General features: G+C 51.7%; 1 protein-coding gene and 1 long non-coding RNA gene across 5 annotated transcripts in view; both read left to right on the top strand.

The window, feature by feature from the left end:
* The first annotated feature begins 2,523 nt into the window (after positions 1-2,523).
* Positions 2,524-9,798, top strand: LOC135976087 (uncharacterized). Its single transcript, XR_010593309.1, has 2 exons — positions 2,524-4,900; positions 6,953-9,798. It is a non-coding gene; the product is annotated as an uncharacterized LOC135976087 (long non-coding RNA).
* Positions 9,799-10,273: 475 nt separating this feature from the next.
* LOC135976089 (TRPM8 channel-associated factor 2-like) overlaps positions 10,274-21,681 on the top strand; it is a 33,945-nt gene continuing 22,537 nt past the window's right edge. Inside the window, exons 1-3 of one of the 4 annotated variants that reach the window (XM_065570618.1) lie at positions 10,274-10,583; positions 16,497-17,126; positions 19,746-20,725. In XM_065570618.1, the coding sequence (XP_065426690.1) occupies positions 10,576-10,583; positions 16,497-17,126; positions 19,746-20,725 (1,618 nt within the window). In that variant the 5' untranslated portion in view covers positions 10,274-10,575. Of the gene's footprint in view, positions 10,584-16,496; positions 17,127-19,745; positions 20,726-21,681 lie in introns of those variants that run through there. The other 3 variants (XM_065570623.1, XM_065570631.1, XM_065570628.1) reach the window with 3 other exon arrangements.

Consider the following 21,681-nt stretch of genomic DNA (forward strand, 5'->3'; position numbering starts at 1 on the left):
GATCCACATGGTTTCAACAGTAGACTTACAAGAGAGAATGGCGATTGTGTTCTCTGAACTTAGTAGCAAAATTAGTCCACCAGCCTCACTACTTAGATCTGTCCCATCTCAGTAGATACTTTCCAAAGCCAATAATAATGGTTACAGTAATTTTAAGACAACAGCCAAGGATCGCTCATGAGAAAGCCAGTGGATTTTCCCAGGTTGGACTAATTTAAACTTCTGTCCCAATGTATCTTCTATGTTTTCCAAGACTTTCAGTCCTTTTGGACTCTTGCTGAAAAAGAGTATAATGAGAACATTAAATGTATAGCTTTTAAAATGCCTTTTGAAGATTCTGCAGCTTGTACTAGTGCTAGTTGGAGTAGATGGCCTCTGCAGTGTATATTGGAGAGATTAAAGTTACACTTTTCTCTAAGCAAAGCTTGTACTCCACTATGTCTTCCAAAAAAGTTTGCAGCTCCATCAGATACACAAGCAGTCATCTGTTTGGGGTTCAACCGACAAGCGTTTAACTCTTCTAAGATGTGGGTTAAACAGATGCAGTCGATGTGTCTTCTGTAACCTGAACATCTAGAAATTCATCTACTGACCTACCACTGATATCAAGGTGACATAGGCAGTGACTTAATACTTGACACCCATTTGCATCGGTGCATTCATCAGCCATGTATGCACATTTTCTGAATGTGGTGAGAGAGTTCTTCACTTTTTCAGCTTCTGAGTCTTTCACTGTTGCACTGCATGCTTCTAATTAGTCAGTTGAGTTTCTTGCAGAAAGATAGTGAGCATTTGCTGGTCTTGGTCGGAACCAGTGTTCAACTTCCAGATTAACAATTGACAACACACTTAACATTGGCCTCCAGTTTGTAGTGTGTGGTATCTATTGTTTAAAGAGAAAGTATGATGTGACAGCCATGTTTGTTCGCATAAACTGTGTTATGTCTCCAGCATTCTTAACAGCCTCATTAATTACTTCTAAAATTGGCTTTGACAATGACTGGCGTATAAAGCTTTCTGCATGTTGATGCAGTCCAGAGGATTGGTGTTTTGCAGCCTTTTCACATAGTTTGTCAGCATTGGCTTTGCTGGTCAGTCTAGCAAACCAAGCTCTTCCACTTTTACTATATAAATCCATGGTATGGTCACATCTTGAATATTGAGTGCAGTCCTGGTCAACCCATCTCAAAAAAGTTATATTGGAGTTGGAAAAGGTACAGAGAAGGGCAACTAAAATTATTAAGCGTATGGAACAGATTCCATATGAGGAGAGATTAAAAAGACTGGGGGACTTTCCGGCTTAGACAAGAGACTACTAAGGGGGGGATATGATAGAGGTCTATAAAATCTTGACTGGTGTGGAGAAAGTGAAAAGCTCCCTCACATAACACAAGAACTAGGGGTCACCCAATGACATTAATAGGCAGCAGGTTTAAAACAACAAAAGGAAGTACTCCTTCACATAACATACAGTCAACCTGTGGAACTTTTTGCCAGGGGCTGTTGTGAAGGCCAAAACTAGCACAGGATTAAAAAAAAAAAAACCTAGATAAATTCATGGAGGATATGTCCATCAATGGCTATTAGCCAGGATGGGCAGGGATGCAACACCATGCTCTAGGAGCCTCTGTTTGCCCGAAGCTGGGAGTGGACGACAGGGGATGGATCACTCAATAATTTCCCTGTTCTGTTAATTCCCTTTGAAGCACCTGGCATTGGCCACTGTGGAAGACAGTGTACTGGGCTAGATGGACCATTGGCCTGACCCAATATGGCCATTCTTATGTTCTTATGTAAAAATTAATTATAATATAATAAAAATATATTGACCCACCTGACCAGTCAATTTTCGTCCCCTGCTCTGACCCTGGCCACCCCTCTCCTCTGATTTGCTCCCTTTGCCCCCTTTTAACGCCTGTAAAAAGCAGTCAGCAGAATCTTATGGCTAGTAAGGTAACGATGAAGGGCAGTGGCTTCAGCAGATGTTACTGAGCATGCTTAGTTCGTGTGAGCATGCTCAGTACGCCATAAGTAGCACATTCCTACAGGGAGCAGTTTCCTGTACTACACCTGCCTTGGAAACTCTCCTTGTTCCGACCCCTTCCCCGTGGAATCCCACCTCATCCTGCCCCCCCATGTCCCTCATCCCACTCCCCCTCATCCCGCCTGTCCCAAACCCCTCCCATCCCACCTGCCCTGGAACCCTCTTATACTGAACCCCCATCTTGTTCCCTCTGGAACCCTCCTTCATATCATCCCCACATCCTCCTCCACAACCTCCTTCATACCAACCCCGTTTCTTCCCCCTCCTTTATCCCATCCACCTCTCATCTTGCCTGCCCTGGAACCCTCCCCCCATCCTGCCGTCGAACCCCCCGCCTGCCCCACAACTCCCCCCATACCTACCCCATCTTGTCCCAGAACCTCCCCCTCATGCCAACCCCCTGATCCCACCCACTCCAGAACCCCCTTTTATATTGTTCCTTTGCATCTCACCCCTGCCCCTCTGCTCACAGTGGAAACCCCCTGTGCTCCCCATCCTATCTGTCCCGGATCACCCCCATACCATTCTTCTCCATCCTGCCTGCTCCGGAATCCCTGTCCCTATCCTGCCAATCCAGCCCACTCTGACTCTTCCTTAACCTCCCACCCCATCCTGTCTACCCCTGAACCTCTTAACACTGCCCTAGATCATCTCGCCTGCCTGGTAACCTACCACCATCTTACCTCCCCTATAATCTCATAATGCCCCTCACTGTTCCACTCTATAACCCCCTTATAGTGCCCTCATTATCCTGCTTGCCCTATACATCTCATCTTCACACTGCTGTCTCTGTATCCTCCCATTTTACTACACTACATCCTCTCATACTATTCCTCCCTCCCCTCATACTTGCCCCATATCACACTCTGCCACCTCATACTGCCCTCCATTTCTAATACTGCCTACTTATCTACCCATACTGCCACTCCAACCTACCCTATGTGCCACCCTGTATTTCCTCTGATACTGCTTCATGACCCTTATCCACTATAGCCAGGTGCGGGAGTACATGGTGTGCATGGGGAGGCTTATCTGTGCCTGCATAATACCCTCTCTGCTGTTACAACTCTTAACCTTCCACAGATAAGTGATAATGTACAGAGGACACAATGCATTCCTATGCTTCTGTTCTCCACCCACATAGTACCCTCATGCTGCTCATCATACCTCCCACCAGTCAAATTCAGGAGTACACAGTATGTACATGTGTCCTGCCACCCCTCTACCATGCTGTCCTACAACTGCCCTTGTTTCTCTCCTCAGCCAAATGTAGGAGTACATAGTGTGTACAGAGGGCATATATTCCTTTCATACCTCCCTAAACTCCCCCTTCATGCCATCCCCAGTACTGTCTCATGATCCTCTCACTCCGACATAGTCAAACGCAGAAATACACTGAGCATATGGGTGGTGTCTACTATCCATACTGATCCAAGCACCTCTGCAAAACAACCAAATGCCACAATATACATAGCTAGAGGGATCTGGTAGGGATCTCACCCTGTACTGTCTCATTCTCCCCCAGCCATGTGTGGGAGTATATGGTGCATACATAGCTGCTGTGAAGTGGGGGCTGACTATTACAGTCAAAGGTACATGCTACGTACAGGGAACATACCATTTCATACTGACCCATGCCACCCTTATAAAGTTTGCAAAAATATATGCAAAGGTATACATTACTAGATTATATTTGAAAATTGAACCGTTGAATAAGAATATGATTTCATAATCTAGTAACTTGTGGTGACATATTTTTCAATTTTATTAGAAAGCAATATTAAGTTTGGGTGGGCTGTGTAAATCAGGTGGGATGACGGTGTATGTCTACACTGCCCTCTTCTTTAGGTGGCATATAGGGTACCTCTACCCGTGTAGCCCCCCTAGCATGTGTATAAATAGCAGCGTAGCCAAGGAGGCATGGCTTAGGCAAGTAAAGACGTGTGGGTAAGTATGTGAGTCCATACCCTATGGCAACTCTATTCATCTAAGCTGTGCTGCCCTAGATACAGTTGTTGACGTCACTAGGCCTCACCCTAGGTAACTCGGGAGGGTGGAAGGCCACTAAGTGTCAATGAAGCCTTCCTGCACTAGGCCTAAGTGAACCAAACTCTATCCTTCCATGTTTAAACTCTAATCAACCTCAAAAGCCAGGTGCAATTGGAATATGTAAGCAACCAGTTATCTGTGTGCAACCCCCTGCTCAAGCAGTAATAATGAGGCTGCATGTTTCTGGCTGAAGGGAAAAAGGACAAGATAACAGTTTAAAGAAGTTACTAACAAACTAGGCTTATAGCTGCCAAGAATGACTTAACTATTACCAGGGATGGGAGGGGTAGAGGGAGGAAGGGGGGGGGGAGAAAGGGAGGGCTAGAGGGGAAAGGAAAAGGGGGGTGAGGCTTAACTGCAAAATGTATAAAAGAAGAAAAACTGTTCCTGTTAATGTGCTTGATCTGAGACGTGCCTGTCTCCTTGCACCGCTTTGGGATCCCAAATAAATTTTGTTTGCTTCTCCCCCTGGTGTGTTTATTGACGCGAAGCACACCGGGCAACGGACCCGCTGTTGCTTTGCCTCGGGCACTCTGTGCTGGCAACAGTTTTGGCGCCCAACGTGGGGCTCGAGGCTGAAATTTAGCCTTGCCCGGACCCCTCTCGGAGGTCGACAGATTGCGGCGACGACCGACGCCCAGCGCGCACCGGTGACTTTACCGGGGGCCTCGGCGGAGACGTGGTTTGGTCGACCCCGGAGGGCACAACGGTGCAACGCGCTCGAGTAGTGGAGAAGCAGCTGCGGGCGACGGTGGGGAACCGGTCCCGTGGATAGGGCGACGGTGCAGAACCGGACCCTTGGATAAGGTAGGAACAGTCCAGTGGGGACTTTATCTGTCTTGACCTGGGGACGCCCAGTGTCTCCCTATGGGGCAGGGACAGAGTATGGCAGGCAGGGTAAGGTGTACACCCTTGGAATGCATTCTGGTGAACTGGAAAGTGTTTGGATCGGATCCGTTGGTTAAAAGTAAACTGAAAAGATTCTGTACAGTAGACTGGCCTCAATATCAGCTAGAGGACCAGGAAAGGTGGCCACCGGAAGGATCACTTAATTATAACACGATCCTTCAATTACTTCTGTTTTGTCAGCAAAGGGGTAAATGGAATGAACATATGTATGTACAGTTGTTTATGTTGCTAAGAGATAGGTTAGATATTTTGCAAAAGTGTAATTTGACTCCGACAGGTTCGGTAGTAGCTATTGTTAGTCCCCAGAACCCCCCCACAGCTGTAATGGCAGGTCCGGTGTCCCCTTCGGCTATCACACCCCCACCATATAAAGACAAGGTGTCTCAGGTCCCAGAGATTGCCCCCTCGGTGGAATTTTATCCGTTGATCACTGAGACCGTGGTGTCCAGACATGGCTCAGATAGGAATCAGGCCACTACTATGCAGGTTTACACCCATGTGCCTTTTAACCCGGTGGACCTAGCAGCCTTTAAGGCACAGGCAGGGGAATTCTCTACGAACCCAAGCAAGTTTATCTCGGTCTTTGAAGGGTGCCTGGCTAGCTGTAACCCTGACTGGGATGATTGTAATGTCCTTATGCAGACCCTGCTGTCTGAGGTGGAGCGTAATCAGGTTGTGTCTAAAGAAAAGGAAAAGAGGCAAGCGAAAATGATGGTCGCAGCAGTACAGGCTGGTGGCAGGGGAAAATTCCAGGAAGATAGAAGGGGCCGGGGAATGAGAGGACATGGGCGTGGGCGCCCTGGCTCACGGGAAAGGCGTCTGGGTCGCAACCAGTGTGCCATATGCCGGAAGGAGGGACATTGGAAAAATGAGTGCCCCGAAAGAGAAGGTACCCCTATGATGGCAGCGGAGGATCAAGAATAGGAGTGTCAGGGGAGACGGACTATCCTGCCCCCGGAACCCTGAGTAAAAATGCGGGTGGGAGATTCGGACATAGACTTTTTAATAGACTCTGGAGCTGCACGAACCGCCGTAAACCAACCCCTGCAGCTGCCTGTGTCAGAGTCCCTCACTGTGGTGGGTGCCACAGGGAAAGGAACCAAGTGCCCAGTATATGCCCCAGCGGAATGTGCTTTGGGAAACAGAACTCTATCTCACAAACTGGTTTACCTCCCTGATTGTTCAACGCTTCTACTAGGACGGGACCTGCTTTGTTGCTTAGGAGCCACCCTGCATTTCACCCAAGATGAAATAACCCTCACCTTACCCCCAGAGAATGCCTGGATAATGACCCTTGCAATTGAGCCCTCAGACATGCAAGCCCCAGAGTGGAGCAAGTGGGAAGACAAAAGGAGGGTCAAAAAGCAGCTTTGCTAGACAGTGTGGGCCCAGGGATTTAAAAATTCCCCCACTCTGTTTGGCCAGGCCCTGGCCAGAGACTTGGAGGAGTGGGACAATGAGGACAGGGTCCTCCTCCTGCAATATGTGGATGACTTGTTAATTGCCGCTGTGGGTCTCACCCCTTGCCTTAAAGCCACTGTGAGCCTCCTGAACTTTGTTGGACTCCTCAAAAGTGGGTGTGCTCGTTCTGGTTTGTTGCTCCAAAGCTCTGTATAGAAGTTATTTTACTGGAAGGGTGCATAATGGCAATGTGTATGTGTTCATTGTTGGGAAAAGGTGTATGAGTGAAGAGTGGAAGTTTCCTTTCTAAGTTAAAAGAAGCCAAGAAGGAGAGAAGGAAAAAGAACAGAACAAGTTAACTGAGGGAAAAAATATAGCTAGCAAGCTCAGTCCAAAGATAAGATGCTGGCACCATCCAAGGACACTGCCCAGAGCTAAGACTTGGCCGACAGCCAAGAAAAGGGGGGGCCTGAATGTGCCCAAGCAACTATGAGATCTGCAAAATACTGTCAGGCATTAATGAAATGTGTTAGGTTTCTTTTCTCACAGATAAAAGAAGTGCTACCCAAAGACCCTAGCAGCCCTGCCATTCATTGAAACAAGGAGACTGAGTCTACGTAAAGTCCATCAACGAAAAACTGCTTTGGCTCCACACTGGAAAGGCCCTTTCCAAGTCCTGTTCACCACCAACACCGCTGTGAAGTACCAAGGACTGCCCACCTGGACCCAGGCTTCTCACTGTAAAAAGACCCCTCCACCTCGGGAGGACTCTCTGACTGATGATAAGCCTATTTAAAGACAGGGTGATGTGCTAGTAACCTCTCCCCTGTATGATGCTGAACCACACTGTTTCAGGAAAAGAGAAGAAGGAACACTTGCTTCATTGAAACCACAAAGTCCAAGAATTCCTGACTACAAAAGACATTAAGAACTGACCCTGGTGAAGAAACAAAGAATTATATGCTGGCAGGGAGGCTCTTACACCCCTGGCCTCCCAGGTACAGGCTGAATGTCTAGTCTGCCAAAAGAACAACCCTCGACCAGGAGTGTCAGTGCCACCAGCCACTCTGGAACCTACCCCAGGCCTGGGGCTGGTTTGGCAAATAGACTTTACTGAGTTCCCCCGGACCCAAGGATTCAAATACCTTTTCGTCTTGGTGGATCGATTCAGCGGATGGCCTGATGCCTTACCCCTTGTTTTGCTCCACATGCGCTCTCTCCCAAAGGGCAGGTTAGGGCTCAGTCCCTTCGAGATTATGTTTGGAAGAACATGGCCTATGAACGGTACACCGGTTCTGGCAGGGAAGTGGGAAATGGGGTGTGGCTTTTTATCTCAGTACATGTGCTCTCTGTCTGCTGTTCTCTGTTGTCTCCACAGGTATACCAGAGATTTGCAGCCTCTCCTGCTGGATGCCCCTGTCCATGCCTTGCAGCCAGGCGATTCCGTTCTCGTTTGGACCTGGAAGGACAAGCCTCTCCAAGAGAAGTGGAAGGGACCCCACACCGTCCTGCTGGTCTCCCACACAGCAGCAAAGGTCAAGGGACACAAGAACTGGATTCATCACTCCTGTCTGAAGGCAGTGCCCGCTCCTGAATGGTGGACCGTCCAGCCTACGGAAAAAGACTACCAGCGACGACCTGAGACTTAAACTATTATTCAAAAGACAATAAGGCCTGCTGGGAATGCCCTGTGGTCTCTTTGGACAGTCGCAGCGCACTCCCCGTGAGAACTCTGAGCGTTGGTTGTGTTTATTTTCATAGGGCCGGCCTAACCTGCTGGCCTGGTCCTTTCGTTTTTAATCTGCCTACTATTGGTAATTGATATTTTGTGGGTATTTGGGGAATTGTAATTGTTAGGCCCTAGGGTCACCTGCCCAGCATGAGTTCAGGTCCAGGGTCTGCCATAGTGGTACTCTTTGCCATAGAGACACCCCTTTCGTTACCTCCCGTTTCCCCCCAGGCACATGTGGAATAGAAAGGGATCCCTACTAACTTGGAAACAAACACATATGAGTCCTTGAAGGTTTGCTTTGCCCAAGAGTTTAACCTCTCTAACTGCTGAGTATGCTCCCAAGTCCCACACCACGCAGCAGGGTTATCCTGAAGGGTAGTTCCCCAAAATTGGTCAGATATCTGTTGGGGATGGTTCAGTAGGGGAAGAAATACCTCGGGTACCCCCTTGTCACAAAACTGTACCATTGAATACCAGTATGCATTAAGGGACAACCCCTGGCCGCCCCAGGCAGCGTAAATCTTTGTATGCCACCTCAGAGCCCATTAAGGAAGGAGACAGGTTGGGTATGATCCTCCTCCCATCCTATGGGGTGGAACGGCTAACCCAATTTTATCATAGGCTCTCTGTGTTTCTCACCACATTCGCCAATGAAACCTTGGCCATAGAGAAGAGCCTTAACTCAGAGCTATACCAGCTCCGATTGCTGTCCCTGCAAAACAGACAGGCCTTAGATTATGTTTTAGCCTCCAGGGCGGGGTGTGTGCCCTTATTGGGAATGAATGTTGTACTTATGTCCCGGAAAACTCACAGGACATTAACAAGCACATCCTGTCGGCCAAACAGGCTTTCAAGCAGTGGAAGGCCCAGGAAAGGAAACCCACAGTTTTCGATTCCCTTTGAAGTTGGTTGCCCAACCTAGGAGGACTGGGGGGTGGCCTTGTGCGTCTCCCCCTCACCGGTGTGGTATTGTGCCTGGTCACCCTCCTCCTAATTGCTTGTTTTAAAATGCTCCTCCGTAAGCTTTGTGCCCCCCGTTCCTCAAAAATCCCGGCATACCCTCTCATTGAAAACCCCAGCTTCATAGCACTTAATCATATCTTGTCCACAGAATATGAGAAGACTCAGCCAAAAGCTTGTTGAGTATTCTCAAAGGAGGGAGTTGTTGACGTCACTAGGCCTCACCCTAGGTAACTCGGGAGGGTGGAAGGCCACTAAGTGTCAATGAAGCCTTCCTGCACTAGGCCTAAGTGAACCAAACTCTATCCTTCCATGTTTAAACTCTAATCAACCTCAAAAGCCAGGTGCAATTGGAATATGTAAGCAACCAGTTATCTGTGTGCAACCCCCTGCTCAAGCAGTAATAATGAGGCTGCATGTTTCTGGCTGAAGGGAAAAAGGACAAGATAACAGTTTAAAGAAGTTACTAACAAGCTAGGCTTATAGCTGCCAAGAATGACTTAACTATTACCAGGGATGGGAGGGGTAGAGGGAGGAAGGGGGGGGGAGAAAGGGAGGGCTAGAGGGGAAAGGAAAAGGGGGGTGAGGCTTAACTGCAAAATGTATAAAAGAAGAAAAACTGTTCCTGTTAATGTGCTTGATCTGAGACGTGCCTGTCTCCTTGCACCGCTTTGGGATCCCAAATAAATTTTGTTTGCTTCTCCCCCTGGTGTGTTTATTGACGCGAAGCACACCGGGCAACGGACCCGCTGTTGCTTTGCCTCGGGCACTCTGTGCTGGCAACACACTGCTATTTTTAGCAGTGTACTATCTGCTGCCAGTGCCTTTCTCCACTAGAGGGAAAGACTCCAGAAGTGGGGAAAGGCTCTGGTTGGGGGAAGCAGTGGGAAAAAGCTTGGGGAGCTCCCTGCTGCTGGAGCCTTCCCCTGCCCCAGGGAAGGAGGTTTCCCAGTTTCCTCTCTCCTGCCAGAGCCTTTCCTTCCCTCAGTGAAAGGCTGTCAGCAGAAGCCTTTCCTGGTGCCTCCCTGCTGCTGGAGTCTTTCACTGAGACTTGTAGCCACACACTGCACAGTGGAAGCAGCTTGCAGCATCAGGGGTGGCATGTTTGTAGAAATTTTGGTGGTGCCCAGAACCCCCCCCCCGCCCAAACTCCGCCCCCCCAAGCTCCGCCCCCTACCTGCTCAAGGCTCTGGGAGGGAGTTTGGGTGAGGGAGGAGGTCTGGGGTGCAGGCCCTAGGCTGGGGCAGGGGATTTGGGTGCAGGCTCTGGGAGGAAGTTTGAGGATGGGAGTATTGATATCACTAGGCATCACTAGGCCAGATTTAGCTGCTCCCATTGACCTCCAGCAGGCAGAGTCCCTCCCCCGCTCTCCCCCTCCCCCTGCCTCAGCGTCGCATTGCCAGCAAGCTGCGGGGGAGGGGCTGTGTGCTCTGCAGCCTGTTTGGTTTCGCTTCATGTAGAGCCAGCGTCTGACCGGGGCATGGTAAGGTGAGTTCTGGGGGGGCTGTCAGGGAGCAGGGGGGGTTGGATGAGTTGGGAGTTCTGGGGGGGCTGTCGGGGCGGGGGAGGGCTGCTGCCCTCCCCCCCCCCCCCCGCACTGCGCCAGCTCCTCCATGGCTGGGGCTCGCCGCCGCCACAAGAAGGATGCTCTGGCTCTCCGGTGCCTCCGGAAGGCAGATGCTCCCTGACAAGCTGCTGCAGCGGCCCAAGCCTGGCAAACCCAGTGAGTGGACTTGGGGCAGGGACCGCTGGGGTGGGGTGGGCTTGCAGGGGGGCTGTGCATTTCAAGGGGAGTTCAGGGGGCGGGGAGGGGGGAACCTGGTCTGGGGAGCAGCCCCGGGGCCTATAAAGGCTCATTGGGATTTACCCCTCAATGAACTGATGTGCGGGGGGAGGTGCAAGGTGGAAGTTTCTCCCAGGGCACAAAATATCCTTGCACCGGCCCTGGCTGCAGGAAGCGGCGCAGGACGAGGGATGTGCTGGCCATGGCTTCTCGCAGTCCCCATTGGCCAGTGGGAGCCGCGATTGGCTGAACCTGAGGATGCAGCAAGTAAACAAACCAGCCCAGCCTGCCAGGGGGCTTACCCTGGTGGGCCGCGTGCCGAAGGTTGCCGATCCCTGGGATAGGAGAAACGGGGGCCCAGAATGCGGATCCCCTTGGCAGCAGCTGGGGCTCCCCTGTTAAGCAGGCCCGTCAAACTCTCACCCTGACAAGCCCCACTTCCCCTGCATCTGTACCACCCCGATAAGCCCCGCCCCCAGACATTCTCCCCAGTGAGCCCCAACCACCTGCACCTGGACCCCCACCCTGCTGAGCTTCAACCACTTTCACTTGGTCCCCCCTGCAGACTCCCATTGCCCCTGCACCTGGCACCTCCCTGTGCATCCAGATCCTCCACTGAGCTGCCTGCACCCAGACTGCCCCCCACAGAACCCTCTTACCCCCTCTACAGAACCCTCTTACCCCCATCTGGATACCCCCACACTAAGTCCCTCTGCACTTGGATCCTGCTCCCGGGCTGAGCCTCTCTGCCCACATCTGGTGTGCCTGGCGCAAAAGGGCAGGGCCCCAGGGTGTTTCTGTGGCAGGCATGGCCCTTGTTCTGTGTCAGGTTCAGCCTCACTGGCAAGTCCCTGTCCCAAGGGGCCGGGGGAGTGTTGGATGAGTTGGAAGTTCTGGGGGAGCTGTCAGGGGGCAGGAGAGGGTTGGATGAGTTGGGACTTCGAGGGCGCTGTCAGGGGGCAGGGGGAGGGTTGAATGAGTTGGAAGTTCTGGGGGGGCTGTCGGGGCGGGGGAGGGTAGGATGAGTTGGAAGTTCAGGCGGGCTGTCAGGAAGCAGGGTGGGTTGGATGAGTTGGGAGTTCTGGGGGTCCTGTCAGGGGGCGGGGAGTGATTGGATGGGGCGTGGGAGTCCCGGGGGTCTGTCTGGGGGCAGGGGTGTGGATAAGGGTTGGGGCAGCCAGGGGACAGGTGGGGACGGGACTCAGGTGGGGCTCAGGCAGGCTGTCAGGGAGCAGGGGGGGTTGGATGAGTTGGGAGTTCTGGGGGGGCTGTCAGGAAGCAGGGCGGGTTGGATGAGTTGGGAGTTCGGGGGGGCTGTCAGGGGGCGGGGGGAGGGTTGAATGAGTTGGAAGTTCTGGGGGGGCTGTCGGGGCGGGGGAGGGTAGGATGAGTTGGAAGTTCTGGGGACGGCTGTCAGGGGGCAGGGGTGGGTAAAGGGATCAGAGCAGTCAGGGAGCAAGGGGAGGGTTGGATGGGTTGGGAGTTCTGGGGGTCCTGTCAGGGGGCGGGGAGTGATTGGATGGGGCATGGGAGTCCCGGGGGTCTGTCTGGGGACAGGGGTGTGGATAAGGGTTGGAGCAGCCAGGGGACAGGTAGGGGGTAGTGTCCTAGGGGGGCAGTTAGCGTGGGGGGGGGTCCCAGGAGGGAGCAGTTGGGGACAAGGAGTGGGGGGGTTGGGGGTTCTGAGGGAGGTGGGAAGTGGGAGGGAATGGATGGGGGCGAGACTCAGGTGGGGCTCTACCCCCCCCCCCGTCATCTTTTTTGATGGTAACCCTAAAAAAGCAGTGCCCTGGCTTGGCTGTGAGGAGCTGCCTTCCGGAGGCACCAGAGAGCCGGAGCATTGGGTGTGGGGGTGGCGAGCCCCAGCCATGGAGGAGCCAGCACGGTACAGGGGGGCAGCAGCCCTGCAAAAGCAGTGGCACGGCTAGCGGGGAGCAGCCGCGCCCCGTGCCCCTCTTGCCCAGGCTGCGGCCTGACGCGCGCCCCTCGGGGGGGGGGGGGGCTCCTGCAGGCTGCAGCAGATGCATATGCACCCCAGCTCCCATGCGCCCCCTGGCTTCCCCTTCGCCATTCTCGGGCTCTGCGGCTCCTGGGCATGTGAGCCACCGGGTCGCAGGGCCCTGAGCCTGCTCCGGGAGGGGCAGCGGCGGTGGTGGCTCACACTCCTGGAAGCCGCAGAGCCTGAGCACAGTGAGGGGGAGGCTGGGGGGCGCATGGGGGGCCAGCACCCGCATGCATCCGCTGCAGCCTGCAGGAGCCCCCAGGGGGGGAGCGCTGGGCAGGAGGGGTAGGGGACGTGGCTGCTCCCCGCTAGCCACGCCGCCGCCTTTGCAGGACTGCTGCCTCCCCGCACTGCGCCGACTCCTCCATGGCTGGGGCTCGCCGCCACTGCCGCCACAAGAAGGACGCTCTGGCTCTCCGGTGCCTCCGGAAGGCAGCTGCTCCCTGCCAAGCTGATGCAGCAGCCCAAGCCTGGCAAACCCAGTGAGTGGACTCGGGGCGGGGGCCGCTGGGATGGGGTGGGCTCGCGGGGGGCTGTGCACCCTCCAGGGGAGTTCAGGGGGAGGGGAGGAGGGAACCTGGTCTGGGGAGCATTCCCAGGGCCTATAAAGGCTCATTGGGATTTGCCCCTCAATGAACCGATGTGGGGGGGCGGGGTGCAGCGCGCAAGGTGGAAGTTTCGCCTAGGGTGTAAAATATCCTTGCACAGGCCCTGGCTGCAGGAAGCGGCGCAGGACGAGGGATGTGCTGGCCGTGGCTTCTCGCAGTCCCCATTGGCCAGTGGGAGCCGCGATTGGCTGAACCTGAAGATGCAGCAAGTAAACAAACTGGCTCGGTCCGCCAGGGGGCTTACCCTGGTGGGCCGCGTGCCGAAGGTTGCCAATCCCTGGGATAGGAGAAACGGGGGCCCAGCATGCGGATCCCCTTGGCAGCAGCTGGGGCTCCCCTGTTAAGCAGGCCCGTCAAACTCTCACCCTAACAAGCCCCACTTCCCCTGCATCTGTACCACCGCGATAAGCCCCGCCCCCAGACATTCTCCCCAGTGAGCCCCAACCACCTGCACCTGGACCCCCACCCTGCTGAGCTTCAACCACTTTCACTTGGTCCCCCATGTAGACTCCCATTGCCCCTGCACCTGGCACCTCCCTGTGCATCCAGATCCTGCACTGAGCTTCCTGCACCCAGACTGCCCCCCACAGAACCCTCTTACCCCCTCTACAGAACCCTCTTACCCCCATCTGGATACCCCCACACCAAGTCCCTCTGCACTTGGATCCTGCTTCCGGGCTGAGCCTCCCTGCCCACATCTGGTGTGCCTGGCGCAAAAGGGCAGGGCCTCAGGGTGTTTCTGTGGCAGGCATGGCCCTTGTTCTGTGTCAGGTTCAGCTTCACTGGCAAGTCCCTGTCCCAGGGGGACGGGGGAGGCTGCAGGGTATTCTCCCACCTCCATGCAGCTAGTGGCCTGTGCTCCCCACTGCCATGGTGGAGCTTCCATATATATATATATATATATATATATATATATATATATATATATATATATATATATATATATTTTACAATAAATAAATCAGAATTTTAAAATATTATGCACAGAATTTGATGCAGAATTCTCTCAGGAATATGGGGCACTGTACAGCTGTGATGGTGGGACTGTGAAGGGGGTGCTGGACAGTTGGGGATCTGTGAGTGGGGGAGATGGGCAGGGGGTATGGTGTGCAGGGTGCTGTGTAGTTGTGGTGGGAGTTCAGCGGGAGGGGTCTCTAGGCAGTGGGTGCTGGGCATTGGGATCTGTGGGGGAAGTCTCTGGGTGAGGGGGCACTGGCATAAGGGCAGGGCACTGGGCAGGGGGACAGGGCTGGGGGGGGGCATTGTGCGTCTAACAGTTTTTGGTCTGTAAATAGTGCCCTTGTCTGGGCTGAGTGGAGCCACTCCCGCTGCACTACGCCTCATTGCCCCAAACCGGCCCCTCGCTCTGTGGATTGCCCCCCATCACATGCCCTATTTCTCCAATGGGGGGCCACAAATATGTTTGGCGCCAGGCCCACAAAAAGTTAATCCAGCCCTGGCCGCAGGCACTGAACCCTGGCCACGTGGCAGAGGGTGCCGACTTCTGGCTCTGGCCACGCTGCGGCAGGGCTCACCACCCACCCCCATCACTCCTGGCTCCTGCTGCATTTCTGACCCTGCGTTCACCCTCCCCCAAATTGCATCTGGACTCAGCTGTCTTCCTGGCCCCGCATTCATCTCTCACATCACTCCGGGCCCCCCACTGCCTCCCTTGTCCCCATATCCATCCCACCATTACCCTGGGCGCCTGCTGCCTCCCCCTCCAACCTCCCCATCCAGGGCTTAATTTGTCCTGAGGCTTCCTGAGAAAAGTGATATTTACAAACATGCAAGTATCACTTTTTCACAGCAGACTCACTAGCTAGTTGGGAGGCTGTGAAAAGTGATGTGTATGTTTGTTAATATCGCTTAACATTTTTCACATGTAACTACTAAGTGTACTGTGAAAAGTGGTATTAACAAATACCACTTTTCAAAGCATTAATTTTATTACTGAGTCTGCAAAAAAAAAAAAAACACCCTACATAAATTACGATTTGGATGTGTACATGTGCATATTTATTTGTTTTTCCTAAAGTTAATTACATATTTTAGGAAAAAGTGTCAGTGCGGCCACCAGCAAGAGTTGGTGGCCGCACTTTGAGGCCACCAAAAATTTTGTTGTGAGAACCCCTGATATAGACACACATACACACAGTATCTTCCTTGATTTCTTATCAATACCTATGAATGAGCCTAGCCTGTTAACCCGTTCTAGGTTCTCTTTGATGCCCACACACAAGTGCATTGTCCTGGTTACAACTGCAATGTGTGGAAGAAACGAACTCCACTCTCAGGTTGGAAGCAACAAAATTAGAGACAGCTTTATTCAGCACATGCAATTGCAAGGGAAGAACACAGCTGACAGAGAGCATCTTTGCCTCAGTTTCTCCAAAGTACAAGCAAAATCACACAAGCATTTATACCTCTTTGTGATGTGAATTAATTAAAAACATCTGCATTTTATTTAGGCTATTTGCTATCTATTCCAGTATTTTCTCACTTTCTCTTCTCGAACATCGTTATCTCAAGGCTAGGTCACACTGACGATTCTGCTGTTTTCCACTCGCTTCTGACGTGAACCCTTCTTCTACAGGTCTCGCGATATTAGGCTAAGACTTGACAGAACAGTTACTCTGTCTCTGACACTTAAATGGCTCCACGTAAACTCTCTCTTTCTTTCCCTGCTTCCACAAATGCCTCTCAACATGCCTTTAAGGTTCATACACAGGTTACTCATCTGCTGATCCTAACCTGAGATGGTTTGACAGTGTCAGAGTCACCTCCTCCAAAGGGGGTTTAAACAAGCATTTACGGTGAGTAACTGGTGGGGGAGGAGGTGGAGGCAGGTGAGTTTCTTTGGCATCTGGGAATGAGACATGTTGATTGTGGCCTGTGCTTGTATCTAAGCATCCTTCACACTAATCCAGGAGAGGCAAAGAAGGATAAATAAATCCTCTTCTGAATGTCTTTACCATAAGAAAAACTATTATTTGTCTTTCCCGTAGACAAGACAAGAACATGGATCCTTCTGCTGCCTATGATTTGCTGGTGGACGGTGTCCAGGACTGGAATCTTACCGATGACTCTGTTCCTTGTGAGCTGCTGCTCATTGGCGAGACTGCCTTCCCAGTGCTAGTGAACCCCCAGGGGCAGGTCCTGATCGCCGCCTCACAGTATGGGAAGGGCCGGATGGTGGTCGTCTCTCATGAGAGCTACCTGGGGAGCCCCAAGATGGCTCGGTTCCTACGCAATGCTGTGGATTGGCTCAGTCCCTCCCCAGGAGCAGTGGTTGGTGTCCAGAAGAGCTTGAGTTCCCTGCTGAGTATTCTCAGTAGTTCTGGCACCCGAGTACAGCCCCACGCGGAGCTCATTTCCTCATTTGGGGTTTACTGTATGGATGCCTATGATGCTACACAGGGGAGGGAGCTGATCCAGTTTGTGAAGAGAGGAGGGGGTCTGCTCATTGCGGGTCAGGCTTGGCAGTGGGCCTCTGGACATAGAGCAGAGAGAGTGCTGTTTGATTTCCCTGGGAACCACGTAACCAGTGTGGCTGGCGTTTATTTCACTGATATATATGGTGAGACGGGGATCTTTAGTGTCTCAGACAAAGTGCCTGCAATTCCCTTGATCGCTCCGTGAGTATCTGAAATCATTTCCTATGTATTAAAACTTGTTGTTAAAACTGTAAGAAAATTACTCCTGGGGGATTTCTATGCCACTGCATATGTGCAGAATTTATGTTCCCTGCAGATTTCATTGCTTCCATGCAGAAAAATGACTTTCTGACAGGGAAGCAAAGGGAAGCCACAAGAGCAGTCATGAGATCCTCCCCAGCAGTATGTTTTGGGTGCCCAGGGCAGCTGGCAGAGAGGTAAATCATTGTGGGGCAGGAGGCAGGACTGGAGAAGACCCGGCTGGTGGCTCCTACCCTGCGCTGGACTCAGCTGCTAGTCCCGGCTGGGCTGGAGAGGATGGGACTTCCTCTTCCCTTACACGGCATCCAGAGTCATGTCAGACCCATTCCCAGATTTCTCCCCTTGGTGTAGGAAGCTCTGCAAACACTCCCCCTACTCCCGTGTCTCATGCACCCATCGCTCCTTAGCTGCAGGGGGAGGGATGCCTGTACAAGGAGCTGCTCCCCCATCACCCAACCCCTGTGCATCCAGAGCCCCTCATACCAGACCCTCCTGACAAGCCCCACTCCCCCTGCATCTGGACTACCCCGATGAGCCACCCACACCTGGATTCCCTACCCCACTGAGCCCCACTTCCCCCAGTATCTGGACACCCCCCCACACCGCTAAGCTGTCCACACCAAGACCCCCCTGCTAATCTCTATCCCCCACACACGCAGACCCCACCTTGCTGAGCCCCAATCACCTTCACCTGGACCCCCCCACAGAGTCCCATTACCGTTGCACCCACAATCCTCCCAACAAGCCCCTGTGCATCCAGATCCCCCCGGAACCCGGATCCCCCACTGAGCCTCCCGCACCCAGATTGCCTCAGACAGAACTCTTTCAACCCACACCTGAATCTCCCCACACTAAGCCCCTCCACATTAGGATCCTGCCTTGCTGAGCCTTCCTCCCACACCTGGTGCACCTGCCACGGAAGGGCAGGCCCCTGGGGTGTTTCTGGGGCAACCCAGTCCTTGTGCTATGTCAGGGTTGGGGGCAGCCTCATCGTTGAGTCAGTGTGCCGGGAGGGAACTGCAGAGTGATCTCTCACCTCTGTGCAACCTGTGGCCTGTGCTCCCCAGTGCCATGCTGGAGCCTCCACATTTATTTGACAAATAACATTTGCAGAATTTTTAATGTTTTGGCACAGAATGTCCTCAGGTATAGAATATATTCTTAAATGCTGCAATGTTGGAAAGGGTATTATTTTCCAGCACCTCGGGGGGTATGTGGGTCCTTATCCCTGGGGGAGGAAAAAGGAATTAACAGGAAAGAAATAAAACCAGAATCTTGCTAAAGAAGTTTGGGGAAATGTTTGACTTCTAGGGACTGTGATGTTCTGAATGAGTTCAGGTGACTCACGAAGTTCTAAGCCTGAGACAAGGCAAAAACAGAATCCTTAAACTTTTTTTGTGTGTATTTCAATAAGCAGGGATCCTGCTATTTATTTGTGATCTGAAATATTGATTTAGTATAGAAACATGAGCAATAATTGACCTTTAAGTAGTTGTGCTCCACAAATGTCTGTTTACGTATAAAGGATGGATGATCACATGACAAAATGCTAGTACATACTTTTCTGAAATACAATGAGCCCTTTACTGCTGCGCAAAGGAAATTCTCTAAGTTCTGATTATATAAATTAGCTCAGAACCAATGAATACCAAATATTCCTCATACCTTATCCTCTGCTCTGCCATCCGGTATTTCATCTCTCTTCATGAATCCCCTTACTCTGTTTCGTTTCGTATCTCTCATTCTCATCTCCTTACCCTCTGTTGCACTGGTTTTGCCAAGCCACATCACATAGGATAAAGAGATAAGAAAAAGTGACATGAAATTGCCACAGAACAGTGCAGGGTAAGAGGATAAGAGGCTCACTTTGCTTTAGAATAATGGCTCTCAAACTGAACAGGAGTACTTGTGGCACCTTAGAGACTAACAAATTTATGTCTCTAAGGTGCCACAAGTACTCCTGTTCTTTTTGCAGATACAGACTAACACGGCAGCTACTCTGAAGGTTCTCAAACTGGGGGTCAGGAGACAAAGTGGGTTTCAATCCTGTTTTAATGGGGTCACCAGGGCTGAAGGTTGAGCCCTACTGCCCTGGGCTCAAGCCAAAGCCTTGGCCCTGCTATCCGGGGCCAGAGCTCAATGGCTTCAGCCTGGGGCGGCGGGGCTTGGACTTTGGACTTCAGCTTTGCCCCCCCCACACACACCTGGGGCTGCAGGGCTCGGGCTATGGTCCCACCTCTTGGTGTCATGTCATACTTTTTGTTGTCAGAAGGGGGCCACGGTGCAATAAAGTTTGAGAACCCCTGCTTTAGAATGATTATTCAGAACAATTGCAACTACAGGTGGAGCACAGTCTCTCTGATGAAGGCAGCTAATAATAATGCCTAGAAGTTTCCATCAGTAGATCTCAAAGTGAAGAGATCTTTGTAAGGTGATTTCAGAATATTTGGATATTGCTGTAGGGCAGAGCAGAGATACTACACAAGCTTCCTCTTCCATCTCATGACGCTGTGACAGTGCTGGCATGTGGCTTGACAGGAACATCTCTTGGTTTTGCAGGCATGGGCTAGATTTCAGCAGAGACTTAAACCTTCTCCTAAGAGGTGTGTCAGAGCTAGACATAGTGACAGATGGTGTCCCCTCTCACCTGCTGGTCCATGGCACATTGGCCTTCCCCCTTGGCTTGGACAACGCCTATCAATGCTTTCTTGCAGCATCTCACTATGGCCAGGGCCGTGTGGTGGTGGCAACACATGAGGTCCTTCTTAGCACCCCGAAGCTCACAGACTTCATCCTCAATGCCATTCACTGGCTGGGTGCTGAGAAGAAAGGGAGAATTGGCATCAATCCCAATCTGAAGAACCTTCATGACTTGTTGACTCAAAGGCAGGTGGTGTGCGAGATCTCAGAGCTTACCGACAATCTCAACATCTACTGCTGCCAGTCCTACAGTGACAACAAAGCCGAGAAGATCCATGAGTTTGTGGCAGAAGGAGGGGGCCTGCTGATTGGAGGTCAGGCTTGGTGGTGGGCTTCTCAGAACGAGGGCCAAAACGTTCTGGATGAATATCCTGGCAACAAAATCCTCAATGGATTCGGGATCAGCATCCTGGGGGAAACCATGGAGGTAGGCAAGTACCCAGCATTACGACCCGAAGAGCAGCAGGGACATTACCACTTCCGCAGGGCACTCGCTCAGTTCCAGCAGCACCTAGACAAGAAGGAGGAACTCCAGCCCTCAGTGACAGGCTGGCTTCAGAAACTCAGCCAGGACTGCGCCAAAGTCCTTCAGATCCCAGTCAAAAATGGCCACGTCTACACCTCATTGTACCACATCCTGTACGAGATGGTGCAGAGCAATGGGATCCCACTGGTGAGCAAGGAACACCCAGTCAAGAGGCACTCCAAGGAGGTCGTGCTGCTTCACGTGGCTACAGCATTATGCCAAACCAGCATTATATCCGACACTGCGAGGCTAGCGCTCTCTGAACTCCCCACAGTCTCTAGCACCACTGTGGAAATCAACTGCACAAACACAGGTGAGAGAATCTGTCCTTCCTCACTAATCTCCCCTCCTCGTTTCAGCATGGAATGGCCTGTAGAACACGGGTATAACAGTGTACAACTCTCCATAGCCCTGATCACATAGATCACACCTGTAACATTGTGTGCAGAATAGAGCTGCTAGAGATGGAACGGCTCCTCTTGGGTTAAGTTTAGCTTCTGCTTCAGGACCAGACTTAGGCTTTCCCCTAAAGTCAATTCTCCATTTTTATCTAGTCCAGTTTTAAATTATTTGAGTGATGGGACTTCTGTAATTTCTCTGATCCAAGATCTAATACACCTCACCATCAGGAAACATTTCTAAACATTCAGCCTTAATTTACTTTCATCAGCTTCATCCCATTCCTGCTAATTACACCCCTTTGGAGCATCCCAAACAATTGCTCTCCTCAGAGTTTACAGCTTTCGAATTAGAACTTTTCAGGATTTTTTTGTCAATAATTTTTTTCAACAAAAGCCAAGAACAACAATTGGCTGGTCTTTCTCTTCCATCTTCTGACCAGTTTGATGAATATCTGCAAAAGTTTCCCTATTTTACCCTGGTTTTTGATCAGCTCTATTTCAAAGAAAGCCCCTTCTCCCTCCATATTTGGGCATCATTTGGCAAAACTGGATGGGTAAAATCCTGGCCCAACTCCAATCAATGAGTTTTGCCACTGGGACAGGATTTCACGTTACCCATTTCCTTCCTAATCTTCATCAGCAAATCCCTCCAGCCCCTTAATCCAGAGTTCAGTTTGCAATGAAAGGTTATGGGGCTCAAGCAATTAGGGGCTGGGGCTCAAGCAATTTTTTTACATTCATAACCGATGCAGCAAGCCCAGAGGTACCGAGCTATGAACAGACCTGCCTAGAGGTGACGGGGCTCAGCCTTGGCAAGCCCTGGCACAAATTAAGGACTTCCTTAATCATTCCTGTTGTGTTTCTCTGT

The sequence above is a fragment of the Chrysemys picta genome, chromosome 1 (genome assembly GCF_011386835.1).
Source record: "Chrysemys picta bellii isolate R12L10 chromosome 1, ASM1138683v2, whole genome shotgun sequence".
Classification (NCBI taxonomy): domain Eukaryota; kingdom Metazoa; phylum Chordata; order Testudines; family Emydidae; genus Chrysemys; species Chrysemys picta.